Genomic DNA, 14995 nt, shown 5'->3' on the forward strand with positions numbered 1-14995 from the left:
TTTCATACTAAACAGATTATATACACACACAATATTTCAGTAATTTTGCAGCTTTTCTTTGTACTGATATGAGTCAGTTCTAATGCCAGTAACATGATTATGACTAACCTCGAATCATGTAGTGAAGAATCAGTAGAACGGAGAAAAATTCTCTCTGACACAGGGACTCAAACCCAGGTTTCCAGCTTTACGTGCTGGCGCTTTATCCACTAAGTCACACCGGATTCAAGTTCTGATGCCTGATTGTACCTCGTGTACCGTGTCACAGTATGTGTGACATTAGACACAATGTCCAACCACAAGTACAGAAGTGCACTCATTACGAGTGACTAAGTGGCCGAGGTCTGATGGAACATGTCTCCATCTTGAATCACAAAGTGGTTACTTACGCTTTATCATATTACTATGATGTACCAAAGTACGTAAGGAGCTTCAGTGCAGTAATTCTGCATTTCCATAAGATAAAGAATCATTAGAACGGAGAAAAATTCTCTCTGGCACTGGGACTCGAACCCAGGTTTCCATCTTTACGTGCTGGCACTTTATCCACTAAGCCACACCAGATTCAAGTTTCGATGCCGGATTGAATCCCGTTCATTTTAAGTTGTACCTACTGTGTTCCCCTTTGTTCGAATCATGTAGTTAAACTTCACGTGAAAATTTGTATGAAAATTAACTAATTGCGTAAAGATAATAAACGTACGTATATTTTACACTCTACTATTTTAATAAGAGATGAAATCCAGATCATCTTCCAGGCCATCAAAGAAATTATAGGGTTTTTCACTGTAGAAGAATTTAATACTAACTTTGTGTTTTCTGTGCACATATTTACGATACTTTGAATCTTCACGAAAGATGGTCTTGAAGGGAAAACGTGTGCCTATTTATTTTTAATATAAGAGTTCAAAATTATGGGAGGAAATTATGCAGGTAAATATGGTAATATAAAAAGAAACAAACTGATATGAATCAGTTTAAAGTATAAATACTCCTCTCCCTCTTGGTACATGATTTAGTAGTCTGATTTCCTTTTCTATTTTGAGTCTGATTAGTGATTACTAGAGTTAGGGAAAAGTATTGCTTATAGTTAGTCTTGCGATGTACTATACTTAATGTTTACAAGCACAATACCTGTGCACACTTCATTGGGCAGCTCACAGTAATCCCAGAGCACAGTGTAGTACAGCGCAGTCAAAAATAACACAACAGACTAACGACCTAGATGTATGTTAACATTGCCACGACCATAATTAAGATAGAGATTCTAAGAAAATATGTTGACCAGCAGAGGCAAAATGAGTTTTTCATTCACGACAGTGAACTCTTATAAATTTGTGCAGTGAAAGTAGTATGTTACATGGCTTGTAACGTTAGGAAACATAAAAATAATAATAAACAGAAAATGTCAAGTTACCTAAGCACAACAAGAGTCTATATCACTATTAAGTGAAAGAATGTTTCCTATTATTGCCGCTAAATAAATTGCAGAAGAATCTGTAAGGCTTTTTGGGAAAGTACACATGGAGGAAAATTCTTACAGAATCAACACCCTGGAAGAATTATGTACAACATTCATATGGCCAATGTATTATTGAAGTGAAAAATAAATTAAAAGATAAGAAAATTTGGGTATGAAAGTATGGACTCAGCCGGATGCCACATTGCTGATGTAGTTGTAGGTGATTAAGCACAGAAGGTGCTGATAGACTCTACCTTCTAACCCAGGGCTGGGCATCGGGAGCAGATCTAGACTCTAAACGGGGACGCTTAATATTCATCCATCACTGAATCAACGCTGCACGGTGTTCAGCGGGGAAGAAATGGGATGAAGAGAAATCATATGGCTCCCCGTGAGAGAGTAGAATCCGCTCTTGCTGCCCAGCCCTGTTCTAACCACTGAAGCGTTATACAAGGTTATTTATTTTACCATGCGTGAACTTTTTAATGCTATGAGTATGCTTTCTCCATCATGTATGATATATGAAAATATCTAGCAAAAAAATTTCATATGCTGCAACCTACATGAGCAAATCGGCAAAGTTTCTTCAACAGCATTATCCGAATATGATACATGTGAATGTCTTGCATATACTTGTAGATGAGGTGAGATCACAATTTCCTGATGTTGACAGACTAATGACTAATGTTATAAAAGGTATTTGTTAAGACACCGAATCGTATTTATGAATTCATAAAACAGTGTGCCGATAGGAAACGAGGTTGAATGCATGCAATAATATTACCCTGTCCATTTCCAATCAGTGCAGAAGGTGATTCAGTCTCATCATTACACAAATAAATAACAGGTAAATAGACAATGATTATTAATTTACCATTAGTTTAGAAATATAATGTCAACACAAAAAGAAAAGTACTTAACAATCAGTTATTTCTCTTGAATCAACTGTACTGCTGCCAGCATCACACTGTCTATCATTGTTCAACCCCATCCTACGCCACACAAATATACTACGTTGCATAGTTAGCGGATAGTAATACTTTTTCCTAAATCTAGTGATTACACAGTGAAAGACTGCTATGTAGGTTTAACACTTAATATATATGGTAAACTCAAGTCTTGTAGTCTGTGCATGCAGCTACATAAGTTACTGGAGCATGAACAGTATCTCTTAGCTCAAATGTTCCTGTCATGTGAAATCATAAGTGAAGCTACTGAAAAAGATCATAAACAAGATGCAAGAGACACTACAGTTTCTAAAGAATATTCAAGTTGTTTGGAGAACAGTAGCAAGAATGAGTACAATGGAGCCTCGTTGCATCATTCCCCCTATAGTTTTTGCTTATTTTTAGTCTGCTTTTTTGGTCCCAGAAATAGTCCCATATTAATAAAGCTATTTTTTCCCAGTTTCTTCGTTCCTCGAACTGTTGTTTTATCATATTGACCACTGAGAAATCAGAGTCCTGACGCAATATTTTCCTAGATGGATAGTTTTATTTTACGTTGAAAGGATAAAATCTTTGTCTCCATTATTATCTTTTGACTAAGAAGATACAAAAGAATATTGCGAACACGAGACTATGTCAGAGATCGTGGAGAAACACTTGATGCAAACTAATGTTGCTATGATATGTAACATGATTTCTTCATCTTTTTGCAATGCATGAACACTCTACATACATTTGTTATAGGTTGTTAATATGAAACTGTACGATTTTACGTTCTTTAATAACAATAATAATAATAATAATAATAATAATAATTATTATTATTATTATTATTATTATTTATTCATTTATTTATTCTGAAGGAGTTAAGGCTATCTCGCCTCCTCTTCCATACCCCCAGAAATATGTACAGTAGTAGCAAAAAAACCGAACTGACCCTTGTAGCTGATTTCAGAGCCTTGTTCACTCCAGAGCACAATAGACTGGTACGGTAAACTGGGGTTACTTTGAACACAGAGGAAACTTTGAACATTTTTTCAGAAAATCATATTTAGGTTTCTACATGCTGCACCTGTTACAGATGGTGGTAAATTACCATAAAATCATTCTCATACCAAATTTATCTCAATCTACAACAAGTGCAGCATGTAGAAACCTAAATATGATTTTCTGAAAGAATGTTCAAATTTTCCTCTGTGTTCAAAGTAACCCCAGTTTATGGTAACTAAGAGTTTCGTGGTTCGAATCCTGCCTGGGAAAGAAACTTTTTTTTGTTCCTTATTCGAATTTATTCCCAATACTTTTCAATTGCTGGTAAAATTCATGTTCTGGGAATAATAAGTTAATTAAGTAGTAAAATATCGCTGCAATTGAGGCTCGATTGTACTTATTCTTGCTACTTGAAAAATGGACGATATGAATTAGTAATATTACTTTAAAAACTGTTTTAGTAACAGAAATTACAGAATCTCATTTACTACACATACAATAATTTCAGCAACTGAGGACATGGTGAACTCGTCAGTCAGTCAGTCAGTCAGTCAGTCAGTCAGTACAAGAGATGGCCATAGTTACCTGAGGCTCGAGATGTGGCATTTCTTGAAGATCACTGTCTCCCTCCACTTGATCCAAGTGTTTTTGGAGATTCTGCAATTTCTCCTTGAAATCTGCACCCTATGAAATACACAATGGTGAGAATATAACATTCTATCTGCTTATTTGTGTCTCATGCAGACTAACATGCAGAAAGTAAATCAATTATTGTCAGTACATTTCGAACTGGTGGATCAAGGTCAAGCATTGAACAGCATTTTCCACACGTGCTTGCCCCATTCCTGGACCATTCTCATCTAGTCAGTATTTAGTATTTATTTATTTAACCTGGTAGAGATAAGGCCGTCAGGGGATTACAACTATAATATGAAGAATAAAATTACAATTAATATTAAATTTACAATTACAATAAAAATTAAAGTACGACAAGATTACCTGATTAAAGAAAGCTAGACATTTTATCATAGAAGTTAAGAACAAAGAATATTTTTGTATTTACTGAATTACAAATTAAACCTAGAATAACAAAATTCTATAGTGATGAAATTACCGGATATTGAAATATTTTGTGATAGATTAAGAGAACTATTTACAAGAAACCATGTCTGAACGAGTCTCAATTACTGACCAAGTGCCTAGTAAGTTTGCGTTTGAATTCAATTTTATTTTGACAGTCCCTGATGCTAGCAGGTAACGAATTCCAGAGTCTTGGCAGGGCTATTGTGAAAGAGGATGAGTATGAGGAGGTGCGATGGGATGGTATTGTTAGTATTGTTTCATGGCGAGAGCATGTGTTCAGATTGTGGTGGGAAGAAAGGTAAGTGTTATATAAGTTTATATAAGATGCTTTTGACGCAATGGTAGGTAAAGTTTGATAGGAATAGCAAGCTCGGAACAAATGGATAATGTAGCAGTGCCAACTACACTTTCCACTAGTGACCAGGCTCTACCGAGTCATGGATACTGAAGGAGCTTTTGATTACACATCCTTTGACTCCATTTTTCAAGCTATAGAGAGAAGAGATATCGAAGATACTTTAAACAGATGGATAAGAACCTTACTCTCTCAGCGAATCGTTAAAGCATGTCTTAATGACAGCATAATAACTATGTTTCATCACAAGAGAGTGCCTTCAGGGGGGCATCTTATCACCCTTATTGTGGTGTCTAGTGATAGACGAACTTATAATCTTAATAGGGTAGAATTCTATACTCAGCCCTATGTAGTTATATTAACTCTTGGACGTCATGTCAGCACAGTGTTGAGCTTCAAAAGGAGGCTTTGAGCAGGGTGCAGGCATGGTGCATGGTAAATCCTAACATAACCGAAATGATTCTGTTTATGAAGAAAAGAAAACTGGGAAATATACCAAGAGTTTCCTTACTTGGCAAGAACCTCGTCTTAAAAAAATCAGTTAAATACATAGGAGTAATCCTTGATGCCAAACTGATTTGGAAAACTCATGTGGAATATCATACAAAGAAAGGCTACTGCTGCTTTCTGCACCAGCAGACGAGCTTTTGGTTGAACCTGAGGGCTACAGTCGAAATATTAGATATACTGGATGAGGCACTTAAAACAGGTCACCTGAATAACGTGGCCATTTGTAGTGTCAGAAGAAAATTCTTCAGATAAAATTTGCTTGGCTTGAATGGGGACATAATATGATATTAATAGTTTTTGCACAGATGGAGATGTAAAGGAGATATGAAAGTCTACTTCGTTATTTTAAATGGATTGATATGTTTTATTGTTGGTTGACCTTTTAATTGTGTGCTTGAAGGTGCATACGACGACTGTTTGGAGAGTCATTCAAGATAGCTGAGGTCAATGACTAAGAAAATAGTTTACTTAAAGGAACCGATTAACTACAAACAGGCTCTAAAGAAGGAACTTATGAAAGGATTACTAGGAGCCTGGAGATATGCAACAGCTATGAGAGAAGCTAAACTTCTTATTGGAGAACCAAAACCTGACTCAACTAAACAACTCCTGGCCTTGGAAAGGAGAATTCTAGGATGGGTTACCAGGTTTCTGACTGGACATTGCCATCTAAATAAGCACCTTCACATTTTGGGCCTTAGTGATGATCCAACTTGTAGGAAGTGTGGGATGGAGGTTGAGTCATCACCTCACATTTTGCTGGATTGCCCAGGTTTAAGCCAAATCAGGCAATGTTATCTCGGAAAACATATACTATATTGTCTCCTAAGGAATTTCAGGAAATTAAACCCTGTAATATCACAAGGCTTGTGTCACACTGCAGTCTTTTGGATTGTATTCCAGTTTTTGGGGTGCACAATGGGCCTTTTGTGCTTAAGTGCTACAGTTTAATACCCTTAAAACAGAAGAAGGAAAAGCACCAAGCCTTGTGAAACGAAAGAGAATCGAAATGTTGTTAGTAAAATTCGTGACTATAATCTTTAAAATTCACTTCACTAGTCACGTGCAAGATTTACGGAGTATAATGGCGGTTTTTTGAATGCTTTAAAAGAAAATACATGTTTTCGAAGATATCATAGCAAGTTATTACAGTGAAATGAAGTAGAAATACGATATGGTCCAGGAAATATCACTGAAATCATCATCATAACCATTTTACATATTAGACCTAGGAGTCTGTTACAGTCTCTATCCAGCTCTTTCTCGGTCTTCCCAATTTTCTTCGGCCTCTTGGAGTATAGAGTAAGATCAGTTTTGACATTTTCATCAAACCCTACCTAACATTATCACTGTCAGCGCGTCTAATTTGCACTAATATGTCTCATCAAATGCTACCTAACCTTGTCATTAACTCATTAACAGTGGCACTACCTCTCAGTAATGTTGAGAACAAGGGAGGGAGAATAAAATCAAATTTCTCCTGGTAACGATGTCACAGGTAAATGTCATGCCCATATGTTGACGACATTGTGTACTTGGTTATCAATATAATGGTACAGTTGAAAGCTGTGTTACCTAATTCTCCAGTTTAGTGGCAAGCTCTTACTCACGAAATTAACACACAAGCAACATGAGGCAGTATTCGAAAAAAGTTATCAGGTTTCTACCCTATCAATGTTAATGAATAATTCTCACTCAGCACCACAAGAGCAGTTTCTTGCCACATTCCTCTTAGCGGTTATTTTAATGCCTCCCATCACTTGCATACAATAACAAAGCATGGACATAAGACAGCAGACATCTTAACCTTACTACAACATCTCTGGATTGTGGTACATTCTCTATGACAGCTCTCTCTCCATCTGTAGTTGACTTTTGTCCACGCATTTATAATTTGAACAGCATCCTACTCCATAGAATTCTGACCACTACAAAGTCTTTATGCTAGACCTTGCCACAATATTTACAGTGTAAGATATCACGCACGAAAATATGTTCCATTATTAAAGCTGATTGTCCCAGATATGAGGCGCGTCCATAAAGTAACTTTCCCACTCATCCCACAGCTAGCAAACCATATGTTGCATGAAGCGACTGCATGTACATGATAGAGTAATGTCCTGGCAAGGCACATGCACTAGCAGAACTTCCTGAATGCTCTCAGTAGCTTCGTTGCATTGGTTGAAGATGGATGCTCCTATTCCAGCTCTTGCCGTGTGTGAAGTGCGATCAGTGGTAAAGTTTTTGAATGCACAGGGCATAGCACCGATTGAAATTTATCGTCAGCTGTGCCAGGTCTATGGGCCTAACGTCATGAGCAAGCAGATGATGTGTTGCTGGTGTAGACAATTTTCAGCAGAACACCAAAATGTGCATGACGAGGAGTGCAGTAGGATGCCAACCATCATCACAGACGACCTAGTGGAGCAACACACCATCTGCTTGCTCATGACGTTAGACCCATAGACTGGCACAGCTGACGATAAATTTCAATCGATGCTATGCCCTGTGCATTCAAAAACTTTATCAATGATCACACTTCACACGTGGTGGGAGCTGGAATAGGAGCATCCATCTTCAACTAATGCAACAAACCTACTGAGAGCACTCGGGAAGTTCTGGTAGTGCATGCGCCATGCCAGGACATTACTCTATCACGTACATGCAGTCACTTCGCGCAACATATGGTTTGCTAGCTGTGTGACAAGTGGGAAAGTTACTTTATGGACGCACCTCGTACAACCAGATGAGAAAATATAGAGCACCCATTTGGAATTTTTAACTAACAGAAAAATAATTACAAATCCAGCAGAAGTAGCTGAGTTACTACCTCTTTTGATCAAATAAGTAGATAGAGACAATTGTGTTCTCCAAAATTTTAGAATTAAACAGGCCACAGAAAAATGAAAAATATAGTGTGCCACAAACCTCACTCTTTTACTCGATTTTATCTGGATGAGCAGGTATGGATGAAATTTTCGCAAAACTGAAGGTGTGTGACTGGAAACCATCCTATTTGCTGGAATTAAAACATATCTAATGGAGCCTAATTTCAACGTTCTTTTTAACGTATTAGTGCAAATTGGTCAATGTGCAGCTTAACTTCAACCATCTTTTTCAAGTATTTGTACAAATTTTTCAATGTGTAGCCTGTTTACAGCTAAAAAGGACGGTTTTTTCATTGTTGTCCACTGTTGAGGTTGGTGGCTAGCTAATGGTGTGCAATTGTTTTTTTTTAAGATAGTTCAGTAAATAGTGTCTTATTGATTTCACAGAACTCTACAGGTGTCACCTATTGTTCTGGAAGATTAAATCTTAAGAGTACTGATATTGAAATAAAAAAAAAATAATGCATATGAAGAAAATGAATACTAAGTACAAAGAAGTTGATGGTACTGCAGTGAGGGGCACTATTTAAAATATTATTACCAATGTTCATGTTTTAGGAAAGAATTACAGTAAGTTAATATACAAAAAAAGTCGGGCACAGGGGCTAATGAAATGTATAAACAGTACTGTCATTGGGGCCCATACGGCATATGGGAATCTATAATTTTTTAATGAACCAAATGGGAAAGAAAATTTTGTCTATATGGAGCCATACAGTGTATGAGTGCCTAAGTTTTGTACACAGAGATCTATATTTTTGTAAGGAGAGCTGTGCTGATCTTAGATCACCTCTCACTGTTCCTAATATATCTTCTTTGATGTTCATAAACAGCCCGCCTCTACACTGCTGGAGTCCAGAACCATCTATAAAAAGTGATTTTTTTTTTTTCAGAAAAGCTACACCAAAGGAGGCACAGTTTTTTTTTTTTGCTTCATTGGCTTCTGTGGAATATGTACAATGAAAAACAAATGATTTTAGTTTGCAGCCACAAACACTTTTTCAACATAAAAATCGTCCGATACATGTTTATTCTAATGCACTGTTGTAGGCCAATTCCTTCCCACTACTTGTTACTAATTACCAACATAACATGTGAGAGGTCCAGGAATTACTAGGAAAATGGTCTATTTTCTTAGTATTGCGTCATGGACCTTTCAAGTGTCATATTTGTAACAAGTGTGGGGGGGACTACAACAATGCATTAGAATATACCATATAGGTAAGTATTAAAAAACGTTTATGTTGAAAGTATTTGTGGCTGCAAACAAAAACTGCATACATCTCACAGAAGCCAGTGAAACAATAGGAAATTGTACTTTCTTCAATGTAGCTTTTCTGGAGAATTACCAACAAAAGACAAGCGTGAATCTATCGTTTAGAGCTTCATGGGCTCTTCTTTAAATCAAGCTTGTTTTACAATTAAAATATAGAGCAAACAATTTATTTACTTCTTTCTTGACATAAAAACATCCACGAGGCACAGAGAGAGAGAGAAAGATTTGACCAAAATACATATTTCAAAGGAGAAAAGAAGGGGGCATATGGTCAAGAAAAAAAAAATTACCATGACAACACTGTGTATAAACCATATCTCTGGTACTTGCACTCATCACCATTATCATTTTCCTCATGTTCTCCTTTCAGAACGTAGATTTCAAGTTTTCCTCCAATTGTCTCTATGTTTTCATACTTTTCTTTTGTATATCTCTTCAAATTCACATCCCCATTCCTGTTAGTTTCTTGTCTATATTTAGAGTGCTCCTCTGGTATTGTGTTTTTTATTATTTTTAATTGATTAAGAGACATAAATGGCAAGTGTAATAAATATTGAGGAGTAGAATCCATTGTCCCCAAGCATATAAGTAATAAATAAGAAATTTAGGATTTATCATTTTGTTTGAAAAACATTTATTTAGTTTAGTGATTTTGAAGTACATGAAACAATGAGCAACTGAGACAAAAAATTGTATAACTGGAAATGCCTAACCAATGGTTTAAGTGTATGTACAAGATAAAATTACAGATATAATACAATTTTCATGTCAAGGTACTAAATTCTTTTTAATAGAAATACGAATTGTATGAATCATAAACCAATTTTGGAAATTCTGATGTATACACACACAGATCTATTAAAGTATTTCCTTCCACTCTCTAATCATACTCTCTATTTCCGATTCCACAGTTATCTGTATAAAATCAATTTGGTAGTGCACAATTTTAATGACTTTTGCTAAACAAAATATTATATAGAATACAGTATGCCATCATACTTTTCTTCATATTTGCTAGCTTTAAATTAAGTGTACAGTGAAATATTCGAAATCTTACAACCATTGTATCAAATTTCCTAATGTAGGCAATTTATAAATGAAGATTTTCCGTTCTCTATTTTTTTTTTTTTTTTTGCTGGAAGTTTCCGAAAGGTGGTTGTCAAGACAAAGCTACATCCTCAATAAACACAAAAGGCAGTGGTGGTTACTGTTTTTTGATTTAGGGGCATTAGGTGAATGCATGACATGACTTGTCAGTCTATTTCGAAATAGTGTATATTCCATTAAACCAACATCAGAAACTCTTACATTTATGACTAAATTACAGATGATGAATACATAGATTGTATTAGAAATTGCCATAAATAACGATTGTTCATTCCTTTATAATTTTAGTAAAAAGAACCACTAAGTGTATGTGGCACTGTTTGTGTAAGTTTGCCGCCCAATGCTCCTAGGCAGTGAGAGAAATTCCATTTTTCTTCAATTTCTTAGCTATGTTTTCCATTCATTTCCAATTGTAGGAAACTGAAATAAAAAAAATTATATTTTATTTCATTTTTGAGGATCAATCACTGATTAAAGAAACATTTCTACACTCTCCAGGATTTACATAAACATTTCTACACTCTCCAGGATTCACTGAAGAAAACACATCCATAATTGTTCATCAATTTTTCATTCAGTACATCCTGTAGTAACAACGCCTGCAGTTCATTCTAGAGTAATGTGCCCAAGAATCAAGGCCCATGAAGTATGGAGAAAGTGACTCAGATATGGAACATAATTGAAGACAAATTTAACACAACAGGGAATAATGTTGCCAATGTTAATGTTAATACTGGAGTTCCTCAAGGATCTGTTGTGGGTCTTCTACTGTTCCTTATTATGATTAATGATCTATCTTTTAATATAAAGTGTGACACAGTCCTTTTTGCTGATGACACTTTTTTTTGCCTACTGCGTATGATATACATCATCTGTCTTTATTAATGGATTCCTATTTATGTGATGCTGCTGGTTGGTTTGAAGCCAATGAATTGAAACTTAATAGATCTAAAACTCAGCAGATACTATTTTCATTCAATCATGTTCCTGATGAAATGATTTCAGAAGTTAAACTTCTTGGTATTACATTAGATTCAAAACTTACTTGGGCGGGTCACATTGCGATTATGTGCAAAAGGTTATCTCGTGTACTTTATCTTTGGTGTAAATTAAAAGCTCTTGTATCTAGTAGATATTTGAAATGAACATATTATGCATTTTTCCATAGTTTATTTCATTATGGTATTCGTTTGTGGGGTAACGGTGCTAATGTCAATAGTGTTCTAATCTTGCAGAAAAAAGCATTACATATTATTAATAATTCATCTTTTAATGCTCACTGTCGACCTTTATTTCGTAATGCTAATATTCTTACTCTACGAGTAATTAATCAATATATTTATGACTGTTTAGTCTATACTAATATTAATTTAAATAGCCATGCTTCTCAATCCCAGCTTCACAAATATTGTACTAGAAATAATCATTATATTGTAACACCTATGGTCAGGTTGACAAAGACCAAGAAATAGTTCAGTGTTATTTCTTTAGATATGTTTAATAGATCGCCTAAGAATGCCCACTCAGCTTATTTAGATTTACAGTTGTTTAAAAAAAAATGGCTTTTAGATAATCCTTTTTATCATATAAATGAATTTATCGACAGCCATATGAACATGGAATTTTACTCTGTTTGTTTTATTGACCATTGTCTATAATTACGATATTGTAATTTTGACAAATAAACATAATTGATTGATTGAATAAATTCAGAGGTCTACCAGAAGAAGTAGTACTACTGGACGATAAATTGATATTGAATATTCGATAGGAAAAATTATGTCATATACGAAAATGAATAGATATGATGAAAGAAATAACCAGTTTAAAGTAACCCAAAATCCTCACATGGCTCTGCCATGATTTAATATTAAAAGAAAGCATGCAAACTGAGAACTTATTATATTATAATATTATAATTACTGAAGCCAGTATACTTATAATAAACAAACAATGTTATTGAACATAATATTGGCTTTCAGAGAACATACATACAGTAGGCAGTTGCACACGTGAACTAACATTTAAATTATATGAACGAACAGTAATATGTACATTGTCATAATTTTCCAGAAATAAAATATTATTTTGTTGAAAGAACATACATACACTACATAGAAAGGACACATGGGAAAAAAGGGCTCATTGCATTTTATCCAGACACTGCAATACTGGCATCATTTGGACATTATCATGAGGCCTTTCATTCGATCAAGGCAAACTAGAAAGAAGGAGCTCCTTGTGAGAAGTAAATCACATCTGAAATCTTTCCATACAGGTGAAGAATAGGCCCATTACATTGATTAAAAAGCTCTTTTCTAAAATTTAGAAAATGTTGATGAGCTCCTATTTCCCGTGTACCCTTCAGATGGAATACAAACATAGCAATTACATCATTTACATTTTATAACTGTCTATATTTTCAATTACTTACATTATATGAGTAATATACACTTCACACCGCTGGATTCTTTACAAGATTGTTTAACTTATAACCTCTGCCAATAGCGAGACTGTAGCAATGTTCTGTTTTGCACTATAATCAACAATGCAGTGAATTACAATGTACATTCTTAATGTTTCAAAGGAAAATTTTTTGCGATGTTCACTCAGACAGGGTTTCTATCGTGAAATGGACCGTTTCACACCACAGGACGTAACAGATCATATCTAAATTAATGGATGGTACTTTCACATAAGTTATATTCATGCAGGTTTGCGTCTGTGAAACCAGTGACGTTCACTGAATAAACATACCGTTGGTTTACATTAAGTAAAAAATATTACTTCTGAGAAAAGTTGTATATAATGGATATAATGTATGTGTATAAACTTAGAATTGGAAAATTAAATACACATAAAGAGAAACAACTTAATAAGAATAATATTTTGAGGATTCAGTTTCATTAAGAGCTTTCAAAACGACTTTTTTTTTCTGAAGTAACATTTTTGACAACCATCAAGCAACCAACTTCGAGTGCACACTAACTCCGTGTGACTTAAATTGTGGTTTTCTGTTAACGAACAGTAACGTGTATTATGCAAATCAAGATTTCAGGTATAACTCCCTGTAAAGTTGATTTGAATAATTTCGAGGGAAAAATTGTTCCGGAGCCGGGTATCGAACCCGGGACCTTTGGTTTAACGTAGCAACGCTCTACCACTGAGCTACCCGGGAACTCTAACCGACACCGAACCAATTTTTCCTTCTATATCCACAGACCTCAAAGTGGGCTGACAACCGTCAAGCAACCAACTTCGAGTGCACACTAACTCCGTGTGACTTAAATTGTGGTTTTCTGTTAACGAACAGTAATGTGTATTATGCAAATCAAGATTTCAGGTATAACTCCCTGTAAAGTTGATTTCAATAATTTCGAGGGAAAAATTGTTCCGGAGCCGGGTATCGAACCCGGGACCTTTGGTTTAACGTACCAACGCTCTACCACTGAGCTACCTGGGAACTCTAACCAACACCGATCCAATTTTTCCCTCTATATCCACAGACCTCAAAGTGGGCTGACAACCGTCAAGCAACCAACTTCAAGTGCACACTAACTCCATGTGACTTAAATTGTGGTTTTCTGTTAACGAACAGTAACGTGTATTATGCAAATCAAGATTTCAGGTATAACTCCCTGTAAAGTTGATTTGAATAATTTCGAGGGAAAAATTGTTCCGGAGCCGGGTTTCGAACCCGGGACCTTTGGTTTAACGTACCAACGCTCTACCACTGAGCTACCCGGGAACTCTAACCGACACCGATCCAATTTTTCCCTCTATATCCACAGACCTCAAAGTGGGCTGACAACCGTCAAGCAACCAACTTCGAGTGCACACTAACTCCATGTGACTTAAATTGTGGTTTTCTGTTAACGAACAGTAACGTGTATTATGCAAATCAAGATTTCAGGTATAACTCCCTGTAAAGTTGATTTGAATAATTTCGAGGGAAAAATTGTTCCGGAGCCGGGTATCGAACCCGGGACCTTTGGTTTAACGTACCAACGCTCTACCACTGAGCTACCCGGGAACTCTAACCGACACCGATCCAATTTTTCCCTCTATATCCACAGACCTCAAAGTGGGCTGACAACCGTCAAGCAACCAACTTCGAGTGCACACTAACTCCATGTGACTTAAATTGTGGTTTTCTGTTAACGAACAGTAACGTGTATTATGCAAATCAAGATTTCAGGTGTCGGTTAGAGTTCCCGGGTAGCTCAGTGGTAGAGCGTTGGTACGTTAAACCAAAGGTCCCGGGTTCGATACCCGGCTCCGGAACAATTTTTCCCTCGAAATTATTCAAATCAACTTTACAGGGAGTTATACCTGAAATCTTTATTTGCATAATACACGTTACTGTTCGTTAACAGA

General features: G+C 35.8%; 1 protein-coding gene across 2 annotated transcripts in view; it reads right to left on the reverse strand.

Annotated features, from left to right (window-relative positions):
* Positions 1–14995, reverse strand: part of LOC138708061 (zinc finger protein Xfin-like) — a 41837-nt gene that overhangs the window by 16043 nt on the left and 10799 nt on the right. Inside the window, exons 1-2 of one of the 2 annotated variants that reach the window (XM_069838191.1) lie at positions 4181–4306; positions 3985–4083 (exon numbers count right to left, since the gene is read on the reverse strand). In XM_069838191.1, coding sequence (XP_069694292.1) covers positions 3985–4083; positions 4181–4210 — 129 coding nt within the window. In that variant the 5' untranslated portion in view covers positions 4211–4306. Of the gene's footprint in view, positions 1–3984; positions 4084–4180; positions 4307–14995 lie in introns of those variants that run through there. The other variant, XM_069838190.1, reaches the window with a different exon arrangement.

This window comes from Periplaneta americana, chromosome 10 (assembly GCF_040183065.1).
Source record: "Periplaneta americana isolate PAMFEO1 chromosome 10, P.americana_PAMFEO1_priV1, whole genome shotgun sequence".
In the NCBI taxonomy this organism is placed as follows: Eukaryota; Metazoa; Arthropoda; class Insecta; order Blattodea; family Blattidae; genus Periplaneta; species Periplaneta americana.